Genomic DNA, 14,854 nt, shown 5'->3' with positions numbered 1-14,854 from the left:
ACTCGGGGTATGGCCCGTTCGCATCCATTTCCCTGAGCAGGTCAGCCTGGTAAGCTTGCAGCAACGCCATGGTGTGCAAAGCTGAGCCAGCCTGACCTGCCACTCCATAGGCTTTGCCCAAAAGTGCAGATTTTAACCTGCACGGTTTAAACAGGTGCGCAGTCTGGTCTTCCACGCTGGGTAGTGTAGGGGCACAAGCTGGCTGCTACTGCTTCTTCCACTGGGGGAAATCGCAGTATACCCACACTATCAGAGTGGCTAAAAGAAAATACAGAGGAAAATCAGAGTGGATTTCAGATCAGAGTGGCTAAATGAAGATACTCTGAGAAGCTGAAAAACAAGTTTTCAGCTAGCGACCCTTCAGCAGTGTGGAGTGGCATGAAACAACTCACAAATTACAGGACTCCTACCCCCAACCCTGTGGTGGACCAACAACTGGCTGACGACCTGAATGTGTTCTACTGCAGATTTGAAAGGCCCAATCTCACACCCCACACCCACTCTGACCTTCAATTCACACAAACACCAACACCTCCTGCAACCCCCCTTCTCCCCCTCCTGCTACTCAAACTGCACTTAAGATCTGTGAAGATGATGTGAGTCGGGTCTTTCGGAAACAAAAGACGAGGAAAGCTTCAGGCCCAGATGGTGTCTCACCAGCGCGTCTTCCATCCTGTGCTAACCAGCTGGCCCCCATCTTCACACAGATCTTCAATAGATCACTGGAGCAGTGTGAAGTCCCATGTTGCTTCAAACGCTCAATCATTATTCCTGTCCCAAAGAAACCAAAAATCACAGGACATAATGACTACAGACCTGTTGCCTTGATGTCTGTGGTCATGAAATCATTTGAGAGTCTGGTGTTAGCCCACCTGAAGAACATCACTGGACCCTTTCTAGATTCCCTTCAATTTGCTTATCAAGCAAACAGGTCTGTGGATGATGCAGTCAACATAGGATTGCATCATGTCCTGCAACATCTGGACAGACCAGGGACATATGCAAGGATCCTTTTTGTGGACTTCAGTTCGACTTTCAACACCATCATCCCAGCTATACTCCAGAATAAATTACACCAACTCTCTGTTCCCATGTCTATCTGTTAGTGGATTACCAGCTTTCTGATGGACAGGCAGCAGCTTGTGAGACAGGGGAAACTCACTTCCAGCACCTGTACAATCAGCACTGGTGCCCCCCAGGGATGTGTGCTCTCCCCACTACTCTTCTCCCTCTACACCAATGTCTGCATTTCCAAGGACCCCTCTGTCAAGCTCCTGAAGTTTGCAGACGACACCACTGTCATCGGCCTCATCCAAGATGACGATGAGTCTGCATACAGAAGGGAGGTTGAACAGATGGCTGTCTGGTGCAGTCAAAACAACCTTGTGCTGAACACGCTCAAAGCGGTGGAGATGATTGTGGACTTTAGGAGGAATACTCCAACAATAACCCCCCTTACCATTCTAAACAGCACTGTGGCAACAGTGGAGTCATTCAGGTTCCTGGGCACTACCATCTCACAGGACCTGAAGTGGGAGACCCACACTGACTCCATTGTGAAAAAGGCCCAGCAGAGGTTGTACTTCCTTCGCCAGCTGAGAAAGTTCAACCTGCCACAGGCGCTGCTACAGTTCTACTCAGCGGTCATTGAGTCTGTCCTCTGCACTTCAATAACTTTTTGGTTCAGCTACGAAATCAGACATCAGAAGACTACAAAGGACAGTTCGGACTGCTGAGAGGATTATTGGTTGCCCCCTGCCCCCCCTTCAAGAACTATACACTTCCGGAGTGAGGAAAAAGGTTGGAAAAATCACTCTGGACCCCACTCACCCTGCCCCTTACCTTTTTGAACCGTTGCCTTCTGGCCGACGCTTCAAAGCTCTGAGCACGAGAACCGTCAGGCACAGGAACAGTTTTTTTCCCTCAGGCTATCCATCTCATGAACAGTTAAATTGCCCCATTGAGCAATAACTATATGCAATACACAGTTTAGTCTTTTTTATATTTATCCAACACATCCAACCTCTTCTGCCATTTCATTCCTCCCTTTTGCATTGTACATAACAGATTTGTATTAGATTTGCACTACGAATGTGTATGTATGTATGTGTGTGTCTGTTTGTGTATGTACGTATGTGTATAATTATTTTTATTTTTTATTATTATCTATGTCTTGCTGCTGTTTTTATATTGTTGTACACTAGAAGCTCCTGTCACCAAGACAAATTCCTTGTATGTGTAAGCATACTTGGCAATAAAGCTGATTCTGATTCTTCTGATTCTACTCACCGCGGTCCAGTGTAGTGAAGGCTGTGGACCCCGGACGAGCAGAGTACAGCGAACGCCTTATTGAGCTGTTTGTGCAGCTCGGGGAAGAACAGCACCGGCCAATGGGACGCGGAGGCATTACTTGCTCAGATTATAAATAGATCATAAAGTCCTAAACTCTCAGGTGCACTCAGAGTGGGCCACTCTAATTTGAGCTTCTCGACTGCCCGAGAGAGGACCCAGGACAGCTCAGCTTTAGAAACTAATGCACGGTTTTCATCTCCTCGGAGAGAAATACAGGTGAGCTCATCAACCAAGTGTGTCAGGACTCACCTTCAGAAAACATAATGGACATATCGTCCCTGTGTTCGGAATAACCACCAAATGGAATGGTGCCCTGCATGCCAATAGTTGGCCACAGATCATCACGGTGTACTCCACAGGCTTAAGGTGAAGGTTGGGGGGGCGGGGGTGGCACTTATAAATGCAGTAGCATTTATGAATGCGCTTCAATAATTCAATATTTCAGGATACGCTTCCATTGAGGCACAACAGATCATTGAAATAATCCACTCGCTTGTAAAGCAGTGAAATTGCGAAACGAGGGCTCATACACCGGAGGAGAAAATCAATCCATGCACAACGGCAAAGTGTCGATAAACAATGATTGACAGAGCACCACAGGGAGCAGACAGAACTATCCAACTGCTGTAACTGTGTGCAAATATGACGTTGAAATCCAAAATGGGCGTCCAGAGTACAGAGAGATGATATTGCTACTCTGAAGGAGCAAATTATGATCAGATATCACTGGCGGAGCACAAAGCGCTATCTGCCAATTAAAATTGGTGTGATTCTAAAGAGTTCAGAAATCGGTTATCCCTGCAGAAAAAACCCCCATTAGCATCAGCTACCTGATGCAGCATCTAGTGTCCGACTTGAAAGGGAACTATTGGGTTTAAATGATGCTGCATCACAGGCCCTTACGTGTCAGTGTAAGTCCAAGGCAACATATAAAAAAATTACAGAGTGCACCTTAAAGAGATTCAATGTGAATTTTTAATGAATACGCAACCTATTGACCTTATTCACAGCAGCACCATTTTGATTTTTGACGGGAATTACAAGGTTGTGTGGGACAGACATGCACAGTCTCTTCAATGGGTTGTACAGTTGTTTGAAGTGTTTTTGGATTGTTCTGCTGACGATTCAATGAAAAAATATCTTTCTAAAAAATTTCAGTTTACAAAATACCGCAGACAACATGAGTTATGGAAAATTAGATGTAATCTAAGACAGTGGTTCTCAACCTTTTTGACTCCAAGGCCCCCCCATTGTCAGAGAAAATATTTGAAGTCCCCCTTATGTAGGCTATTAGATTTTTATATTATAAGATATATCTATTATCAGTGGCGATTTCTCAGGGCCAGCAAAGCCTTCTCTGCTGGCGTAACATGCCTAATAAATAAATATTTTTTCATCCTTTCATTCTCATTGACCTTGTATTTTCAATCGCTTTCCACTCCTAATTAATCTACAAACGAATAGCAAAAAACAAAAAAAAATTAGCCAATCAGAATTTATTCCTCGATGACAACTGACAGCTGTCCAAGTGTGACAACTGTTTCACAAATCGCATGCCTAGGCTCCTTAGCCGAAGCAGCGCGTGAGTCTGAGCTCCATCCCGTTAGGCCTTCAGAATTTCCACAGAATCCCTCAACAGTGTAAGTGAATAGGCATCTAAAGTCAGACTGTCAGATTCAACAGCCAATCAGATTGATTTATTTGTTCTTGTGGGTGTGGTCTTTAGGATACTTCCCAGTCCAGGCCTTACAATGTGGAATATTTTTATCAAGTTGAATATAAATTAATCAAGTATAATCAATGTAAATATAGCCATTTTGTTCTACAATTATTTCTGATGTTCAAAACATGTATCTTACTGTTTGTGTCTGTGTAGAAGCCTGTGTAGGAACAGAATGTGCTTACATATGATAAACTGAGTTTCCTGTTTTGACACTAGAGATAATATATTGTGTGGCCCCTCCACAGATGTTTTCTGTCCACTTCTTAGAAAAACAGACAGGAGTCACAGAACAAAATGATAGATATTAGTGACATGCCATGCCTTGGTAGATCCTATATATAAGCGGGAAGAAACCCAGTTGCTGGAGTTCCTCTGCAGATGACTCATCTTTTTTATCTCTGATAATAAAGTCTATCTTCTGGCATCAAAACCCCAAGACTTCAAGAGTGATCTTTCACAGAGGAGGCAGAAGCCACAACAAATTGGCGACGAGGTTGGGATTGGAAAGGAGCAGAAGAGTGGAAGACCACAGCGGGTGGTCTGGAAAGGCAACACAAAACAGGTGGCCACCTAAAGGTAAGCATTTTTGCTTGTAATTAGTTTGTGTTGCTTGCCTGAGTTTGCCTGTGGTGGTAAGGACACTCAAAAAGCTCCTCCAAATTTAACCCACTGGGGTCGACGGACGCGCCGGCACGTCCTGCTGGAATTTTTTAACATAACATTGGAAACAACTTAAAATAATCCATCATTTTTGGACATACAGATAAGTGTAAGACATCATTAGAAACTATAAAGGGTCTACTTTTATTTGTGTACACTCACAATAACAACAAAACCTTGTGCTTTTGTAAAATAAAGAAAATAAACAGGGTGCGCTTTCAGCCGTCTCTGTCTCCGCGAGCATCTTTCTGAAACACGCCACAAAAATGAACTAAAACTCCGCGAATATTTATCACACAAACATGAAACATATGTCTAAAGAAAGCTTAAAATATCTACTTTTAAATAAAACAATTCAAATTTAAAACAAATATTCTCCTGCAATGTAATCTGTATGAAACAAAGCGATGTACAGTTTCTATGGGCTCAGCTCATCATCTTTAATGGGATCACACCCACCAGCAAAGCGCGCTATTCATATGGTAATGTGCTGAGGCGATCAATGCAAATGGTAAACGCCCCCACAACAATGCCTTAAAAAACATCAATTCATCATCAGATTCATTCACTTTCCTGTGCGTTTGGAAGATGGCATGCTACACAGGTGAGGATGCTCACAAATGTTCCTGGATAGTGACGAAGAGTTCACATTTTCCTCAGAAGAAGAGAGGGACTCTGACAATGAATGTTTATATTTTGAAGAACGTCTTGATCCAGCCAAGGATACAATTTCGGATGAGTAAGTCATTTAGTTTTACTTACATTTGTTGACATGCTATTTTATATAAACATGTACATATTTTACTAGCTGGACTATTTCCAGACTTGCCAGCCAGTATTCAGAGTATTGACATTTGAAATCTGTCCTAATAGGCAAGTTTTAGTTATATTTAAATGTTGTTTCGGCTAAAGCAGGTATTTAAATTGTATGCTGTATGATATAAATATGATATGTAATATGATGAATGTTTAGATTATATTTTAACTAGTGTTTATGCTGCCTCATTATCATCAATGAAGCTTGTGCTCGCAAATATCTGTTCAGGTGTAAATGTGTAAAATGTGCTGTAAATATGCCCATATTAGATAATCAGCATATTAGAATGATTTCTGAAGACCACGTGACACTGAAGACTGCAGTAATGATGCTGAAAATTCAGCTTTGATCACAGGAATAAATTGCATTTGACAATATATTCAAATAGAAAAGTTATTTTAAATTGTAAAAATATTTCACAATATCACTGTTTTTGCTGTATTTTGGATCAAATAAATGCAACCTTGGTGAGCAGAAGAGACTTCTTTTAAAAACTTTAAAAATCTTACAGATCTAAAACTTTTAAATGGTAGTGTAGGTCTAAAGTAAAGTCTTTATGTAGAAAAAAAGTATAGTCAGATTACTTCTTTTAACTTAAACTTGATTTTGTGAGAAAGAGCAAAAAGACTAAAAGTGTTTTGATTCCAGAAGAAATAATTGCATGCAATGATCTGTTTTTACTGTTAAGAGGGCCTAGTTGGATAACAGTAAATTAAAGCAGATAAAGTTTAAAGAAGCCAGGTAGGCAAGAATCACAGGTTTTTGACCGGGTAGGCAAAAATCTTGCAGGGCATTGCTCTGCTGTGTTGAGGAAGTGAATCACAGAGTTTTGACCAGGTAGGCAAAAAGTGTATCACTGAAGAGCAGAACTTATATGTCACTCAAGGGAGTGTAGAATAGGAAAAGTATATGTATATGTGTAATTGTCTGTGTCTGTGTTTGTGTGAGTATCTCTGTGACTGTGGCTGTATGAGAAAATAAACTCTGTATCTTATGGACAGTGGGTGCCTCGTGGACTGTCACTTGAGTGTGACTAAACAGAGGGGCACAGTTATTGTCGCACTTGAGAGGAGTGGATGAGAGAATGAGCCTTAAAATAATAAAAGGACTAAGAATGAGTTTATGAGCCCAAAAAAGGGGACAAGTATGTATGAGAATACGTATTTGAGAATTTGAGCCCCACAAAATAATAAAGGGACTTGTATGAATTTGTGTTTTGAAAAGTGAAGGTGAAACAAATTAGAAAAATTGTTTCAAGATATTGGCTTTGTAGATTATTGTAGTAGGAAATAAATTAAAATAGTAAGATATGATTTATCTAAATGAATGGTGATAAAATAATTTTTCATTCTTTGTATGCCAAGCAGAAATAACAGTGAAAAAAAATAAAGACTCTAAGAAAAAGTAGCTGTTATTGTGGTTTGGCACTATTTGGATGCAGAGTGATCCTAAAAGTAAATTGACAACATACAGGAAATTTGTGCATGTATGTAGCATAATAATTATTAAAGTATATGTTATAGAAGAAGATGAGGGAAATTGGTTTATAAATAAATGAAAATACTTGAAATTCTTTTGGAAGATCATATTGTTTGAACAAATAAAATTTGTGCAAAAAAATCCAACATTTTTTTACAAAAATTGATACATTGATACATTTTTCCTAATTAGGATTAAAATATCCATTGTGTAGAGAACTTACAAATAAGCTCTCAAGCAAATGGCAAAAGAGAACAAAGATATGATGACAGAATGGCCAAAGGAAGGGAAATCTGATGTAGCATTGTGCGAGGAAATAGAAACTTTGATAAATTATAAAACTAAGAGTAAAAAAGTAAAGAGAAAAACAAAAAGGGAAAAGAGAGAGAGAGAAATGCTAGCACTGTTCAAAAAGGAAGGAGAAAATTCTCTGAAAAATTTAAGACAGGCAAGAAAAATACTGAAGGATGCAGAAAATGAGATAAGTAAAAAAGGAGAGGACCTTGTCAAAACACCTCCATATGTGCTCTCAGAAGGTCAGTTCCCAATACTCAAGGGAACTGCAGAAGTTTTAGGATAAATGCAGATGGAGGGTCATGTGGAGTTAGAAAAGAAAGAAAACAAGGCTGGGGGAAAGACCACCGAAGGAGAGACAGGATAGAAAAAATGAGAGAAACCTGCCTTTAGATTGTTATGAACAGGAGGGCTATTGTTTTGTTGTGTGCTTCCTTTATTGAGGTCACTAGTTATCAAAGCCATGGTTAAGCAAATGGAAATGCTAAGATGTCAAGAAAATGGGAAAGAGAAATTAAAAAGAAGGGTGAAACCTAATAAGAAAATTATACAGTATTTTGTAACTTGAGTATGAAAAGTAAACCTTAAATGCGAAAACTTCACATTCATGTGTCTGTTTTACGCTCTGTCTGGTCCAGTTTATGAGAGAATAAAATTTTTAACAATATTAAACTAAACACTATAAAGTCTTGATATCTAAATGTAAGAACCCATGATTATATGTTTTGTTTTTGATTTTCTATGTGTTTAAGTATGTCTGGAGAACAAATTTACATGTGAGTTGCAACTTTATCGGTGTAAACTTGATCAACCTTATCAAAAGATCATCTCTAAACTTATCAAAAATAAGAAAGGTAGAGTTTATTATTTTGTTAGGGACTGTCTGATGGAGAGATTAAGACACTGCTCTGTAAGCAGAGTGGGTGGGAGGGGTTACACCCCACACTCTGTAAGGATGGGGCACAAATGATAGTCTGCAGACGCTGAATGGGAGAGCTCGTCTTGTCTCCACACAGAGAGGGGCACCCCGAATTTAGAAAAGATTAGTTAAGATTAGATATTTTTCTTTTATTTTCTGGTTTTATATACACAGTGTAGGCATTGGTTGATCATGGGTACACTGAGAGCTGCCTTTGAGACTAGAATTAAAGGAAAGAAAATTAAGAATGATTTGGATTATTTCATGTTCTCTGCAGTTCCAATCTGCTGAAGTTGTGCTCTTAATACCTGTTTTCTGATCTTTATGTGTGGCAGCCTTGCCAACCTTATGATGCTATTTCCATGGGTTTGTTCTGTGACCAATCATGCCAGATAAAATGGAAAATAAAGTCTCAACTTTCAATAAGGAGGCAGAACTAAGCATTTTTGTAAATGTTGTAAACAGTTTTGCTCAGATGATCTGATATTTAACAAAATATAAGTTTTTTTTCCTTTTGGACGTGCATAAAATGGAAAATGTTATTTGTACTAGAAATTCTGATTTGAAGATTTAAGAAATAACTTTGACGTTTTTGACTGTAAAAATATTGATAATGCTAAGGAAAAACTGGTAATTGGTAGTAAGTGAAACCCATGGAGAAACATTAAGATTAAATTGAACATCATAAATAACTTCATGTTCATGCATCTATTCTGTGTGTGTCTTTGATACTAACTATGTTTTAACCTTTCTTTTGTCATCATTATGTGTATGTTGTTTCATTAACTCAGTCTGGAACCAGTCTCTCACCATTGCAAATGGCTAGGCCAGATGATTTATTGAAGCTGTTAACACTGCAGGAGGAAGTCAGAAGAAAAAAAGACTGAAAATGATGTGGGCTATTATCTGATTTGCCCTCCCGCTCTCATGACTGCTGGTAATCATTACTGATTTTACATTTCAAATGTGGATTCAAATTTCTCTGGATAAGTTGATTTCAGTTTTATACCACCAACTGGGTGTATGATTTACCAGACTGCCATCCATGGGTTCAATAGCCATGTCTAAAGTTCTGAGGGTCTAAATTTAAATCCAGCATCTAACCACTGATTTATTAAGTTGAAGAGTAAATATTACAAACTTAATGGCAAAGTTAGTTACCTATTGGATTGGTTACTTCCCCAAATGTTCCAGAGAGTACCCTCACTTTAAAGAAAAAGGTTAGTGGGTGCTACAAAGAGTTCTATTTTGAGATTAATCCATGAAAGTATCACTTCAGAGGCATCCAGTTTCTGCACTATGAATTTTGGTTTTGCTATTTAACTGAATCATTTGTCAAGAAATGTTGAGAAGTATAAGAGAATAATAACTGAAAAATCTTATTGTTAAATGATGCTGAAACAATAGAATATAAAAAATGAGACATAAAAAAATTAAAATGACGTAGTGTATGATATTGATCAAATATTTCAAAACATGAGATTTGTCTGAATTTCCATTGTGCCTCTTTACTACTTTATTTTGTTTAAAAGAATTTAATTACATTTCTGTTTGTTTAAAAAGGTGATTTGTGTTGCTTCGTTAGATAGAATGAAAGTTCCTTCTCCTGAGAAAGAGTAAGAAAGGGAGAAAGTAATCATAAGAGAGTTAATTTACTTTTAGGGGATTATATTAATAATAAGATGACAGGACTACAAGATAGATGTTGTAAATGTAAAGCTCTGCTTGAACAGAAGGCTAAAGTAAGTTGTATTGAATGAAAAGAGAATGTCGAAAAAGAAAGGTAAAGTTTGTGTTTTATTAAAGATTTGATGGTTCTTGGTTTAGGGATCACAAGGTATATGGTGTTCTCATGAAGGACCGATTGTTGCATCAACTACGTTTCTCAATGTTCTTATTACAGATGCGAAGTGATAAGGAGAATTAAACAACAGGGATATTAGGGATATTGGTCTCCATTTTTGCAAGCGAAGGTTGATGAGTTTTTCCACATGTGAAGTCTGTGCTCAAAACAATGTCAGGAAAAAATAATAACACCAATAGGTCATATACCAGTGCCAGAAGGACCATTCAAGCATTTGGTTATGTATTATGTGGACATGGTAAATAAAGTACATGGAAAACATTATATGCTTGTGGTGATATGCAGATTTAGCAGATGGCTAGAAGCAGTACCATCAGCAGATCAGGGGTCAGGAACACTAATAAAATTTCTAACAAGAGAGGTAATACCTAGATTCAGAATACCGAAAGGTTCTACTGTTTTTGATGTATGTTGTTTGAATGGACAAAAGAAAGTAGGGAATGAGTAGGTTGAAAGTTCTGGAAGAAGTTTTCTTGAAGATGGTTTAAGATGGGAAAGTTTGAAAGCAGTTAATATAATGAATTATTATAATTATCACTATTTTCACTGTTGAAGAATAACTTAAATATATTATTGTGAGATTCTAAAATGCAAAAGAAGGAATAGCTGAAATGAGATTAGAAAATGCACGAGGGAGTGGAATGTCTCCCTCTGAATTCCTCCCCTAGTCCTACTCTCTCACACTCTCAATCTAAGTTTGATAAGTGTCTGCTTGAGACAGAAACACAAAAGCAGATGTTGAAGTGTGTACTAAAGGCACATCTCTAAATTGTTTTATTTTCTTTTTCTTTCTTTTATTTTTATATGTAAAATGATGTGATTTGACAATAATGTTAGATACAGTGATATGAAGGAGAGGTTCAAACAGCTTTCCTCATCATGATTAAAGATTTTATATATTCAGAGGGCAATTTGAAGTTAAGTGTTTATACTAAAAATAAAAGATTCAGTTGAACGTTCATCTGAAAGAATAAATGTAGGTTCAAAAACTATCTAGAGACTATTATTGAATTAAGGTAATGTTTTAAATTAAGCTTCCTAGAAGCTTGACAGAGGCTACCCTTTATTTTGTTTTGTTTTTAATGTTAGTCCCCACCGTGATACATGGTATTTTGCGATGTTGCTAAAGTAGCAGAAATACAACCTGAATGGAAATTAATTATCTGTAAATGAGTTCAATTGTAGCATTTTACCTTTACTTTTAATTTGAACAATTTTAATAGATTGTTGAATTTTGAGTAATGCTTTGTGTATTTAACCATGTTATGAACTGTCTCCATATTTAAGCAGTTGTTGATGGTTCCATTGGCTATGACGGTTCTCAGGTGATACTCCCTGAAACAAAAGAAAATATCTGTTTACTGATACCAAATTATTAAGAATTGGCTAATAGGACTGAGCAGTATCGAGACCAGTGGCAAGAGGTGATGACCCAATGACGGGTAAGACTCTCCAATGGCAAGAAGGGGGGGGCAACCTAAGGCAGGGCATCACCGCCCTGGAAGCCTGCCCAAGAATCTTATCACAGTTAATAAGATCACTTAGTTAAATACTAAGCATTCTGTCACTGTGCCATCAGGGGATCATACCCTGTGTAGAAGATTATTTATAGATTTTGGGGGTAAAGTTTTGAGAACCGTTACAGACAAAGGAGTGCCGGACTTATTAAAAAAGTATTAAACAAACCTGGGAATGTTTGTATGATGAATAATTAAAATTGAAAAATGATTTATTACTTTTACTTATGCTTTTATTGAACTCATGTACAATTTAAAATTAATGAAGAATGGAAAAAGAAAACATGGTGGTGACTAAAGATTAACATTGCTTGTCTTGTTTGTTTATACATTTAAGTAGAATTGTTTAAGAAATGGGGTGCATGATTGGCTAAAATTGGTATAATGATTAGAATAACAATCCTTGTGGGAGGAATAATATTCTGTTGTATGTTACCATTGGTAAAATTATTCTTGATCCGAGCAACAGTGAAGCTGATGACATTGATCAATGTGAATAGTCCAATGCAATGACAACTACCCTGGATGGACAGAAAGACCAAATTGTGAGGAAATTGATTCCTCCAGTGAATATATATGAGGAGATGAATGAAGAGCCATGCCTCGGGATGAAAGTGCTAGCCTAACCTCTCCCCGGAGGTGACCTTCTACGATGCGCAAATTATCTGGGTTGAAGATATCTACACTACAAAAGAGAACTCTTAATATGATGATGAATATTTTGTTTTATGTTTGATATACTCTACATAACTGTGACAACCACAGGCAAGGCTGAACCAATTGCACGCTCATGCTTAAAACATGCTTATATGTTTCATTTATTGAATGAAGGTATAGGAAGACAGAATTTTTTACTCCATTCTTAATCAAACTTGAATGGAGATGTTTTGGTTCTGAAATTTTCACCGGAGTGCGGTTGCATAATCTGGTCATTGGTAGTGAAGCTGTGTGACTTAACTTAATCACTAGATAGCATAACTGAGGCAACTGAATTATGAAACTGCACTCTGGGTAAAGACAGTGAAGGTGGGACTTAAGTAAGTCCCAAAGGGGGGATGATGTGGAATATTTTTATCAAGTTGAATATAAATTAATCAAGTATAATCAATGTAAATATAGCCATTTTGTTCAACAATTACTTCTGATGGTCAAAACATGTATCTTACTGTGTGTGTCTGTGTAGAAGCCTGTGTAGGAATAGTATGTGCTTACATATGATAAACTGAGTTTCCTGTTTTGACACTAGAGATAATATATGGTGTGGCCCCTCCACAGATGTTTTCTGTCCACTTCTTAGAAAAACAGTCTGGAGTCACAGAACAAAATGGTAAATAATAGTGACATGCCACGCCTTGGTAGATCATATATAAACTGGAAGAAACCCAGTTACTGGAGTTCCTTTGCAGACGACTTGGCTTTTTTATCTCTGATAATAAAGTCTATCATCTGGCATCAAAACCCCAAGACTTCGAGAGTGATCTTTCACAGAGGTGGCAGGAGCCACAACACTAACTGGCCTTGAGTGACGCAATCACCCTTTAAGTGATGTATGTCATTTGGAAGTGAAGAGCATGAGATCTTGCTGATGAGATGGCTGTCATCACTGCTGTTATTGCCGTTGAGAAAGAGATCCTTATGGATTTAAAAACATGAGATGTTCTGCATGTTCGTGCAATTGATTAATTAAACAAATTCATTTTCACTTCAAGCTAATTAGTAAGTGCTTTTTGCATTGTTATAGCAACATCAGGAGTTTTCTAAGTGTAATTTAGGCTGCTTGAGCATTCAGTGTCAGATCAAGTTTTGAAAAGTAAACACGTACACTGACGAAATTTATGTTATTGCAAGCAAATATTATTAGAGAGATTTTTCTAGGTATTACACCTCCTTGGTTCTGGCTTTTGTGCATGGATGTGTTTTTAAAATTTCAATTGGTATTATTAGTTGACTGCCACGTAATGTATGATTAGCATACGGAGTCTTATTCATTGTGAAACTGTGTTTTCTTAATGGCACGAATCGCACTGAAGGCCTAGACTTAAAATGCACGGGCCGCGGCTGTCTATTATAAGATATTTCCTTAAAACTTGTGATTCCAGAAATGTCTAGAACTGTATATTCTTCATAAAAAGCAAGCTGTTGAAGGGAGTTATTACATTTTTAACATTTTCGGTAAGTTATATATAATTATATAAAATTATAATAATCTATCATATTTTAAATAATATTAAGAGATCTTGAGGCCCCCTAGTGGGTTCTGACACCCTGGTTGAGAACCACTGATCTAGGAGATTAATAATAGATTCATACAATGCATGTCATTGAAGAGATGGTAAGTCTATCCCTCACAGCCTAGTTTTAGTCTTTGGAAAACATTTAGTGTTACTTGAATTGGTGCTATTTTAGTGCAATTCTATGTTAATACTGTGGAAGGCTTTGTTTAGAAAATGTTAATAAGGCATTACATTTTGTTTTGTTTTCTTTCCTAAGAAGGAAATAAATGCATTTTGACAAGAAAAGCAGTATATACAGAGTCAAATCTCAGCATTTAAAAATTAATGCGATTAATCACAATTAAATATTTGAAATCGACTGACAGTACAAATAAAAAATAATTTTGCCATTAGGAAGGTCATACCAATGATGTTTGCATAATGGCCTCCACCACAGCCCTAAACACATTTGCAGGTAGTCGCAGTAGAGTTGTCCCGCTGTCCACAATGGCTTTATCGGTGTTATACTGGAGAGAAAAAAGGGAGACACAAATCAGTCAAGGCCTTCATCAGACCAAAAGCAATACTTCTCTTCGGAGGATTTCATAATCAATACATTACAATTACATTCTTATCTAACCGTATGTCGCATTGAATGCTGTATTTACTGCACTGGTAGCCTTTAAAGCTAAAATTTCCGCTCATCCTTAGAGCAATTCCAGTCACTTCACAGACCTCACAAGGTCAAATCATCATTGTGTTTTTCCACTAATTCTCAAAGGATGAGTTCAATTTGCTGGCTTAATTTGCTTTATTTATTTTTTTATTTCTACAAACACGTATATCCCCCAAACATTATTTGGACACTAAAGCCAGACTTAAACTGTATTTCAGTTATGACAATTTGGGATAAATTTAGGGCAATATAGATATATTTATGGTAATATGGATTAATATGGATATGACAATTTTGTAGGTTTGGTACGAAGGCTTGCTACTGCGAGAACATACACAGA

General features: G+C 37.5%; 1 protein-coding gene across 1 annotated transcript in view; it reads right to left on the bottom strand.

Moving 5' to 3' along the window:
- bace2 (beta-secretase 2) overlaps window positions 1–14,854 on the bottom strand; it is a 56,873-nt gene that overhangs the window by 10,008 nt on the left and 32,011 nt on the right. The window contains exon 6 of the mRNA XM_051678534.1: window positions 14,264–14,365. Within this exon, the coding sequence (XP_051534494.1) occupies window positions 14,264–14,365 (102 nt within the window). The remainder of the gene's footprint in view (window positions 1–14,263; window positions 14,366–14,854) is intronic.

The sequence above is a fragment of the Myxocyprinus asiaticus genome, chromosome 39 (genome assembly GCF_019703515.2).
Source record: "Myxocyprinus asiaticus isolate MX2 ecotype Aquarium Trade chromosome 39, UBuf_Myxa_2, whole genome shotgun sequence".
Taxonomy (NCBI): domain Eukaryota; kingdom Metazoa; phylum Chordata; class Actinopteri; order Cypriniformes; family Catostomidae; genus Myxocyprinus; species Myxocyprinus asiaticus.
Note: the sequence above shows the minus strand (reverse complement) of the source record. Positions and strands in the feature narration are given on the sequence as shown.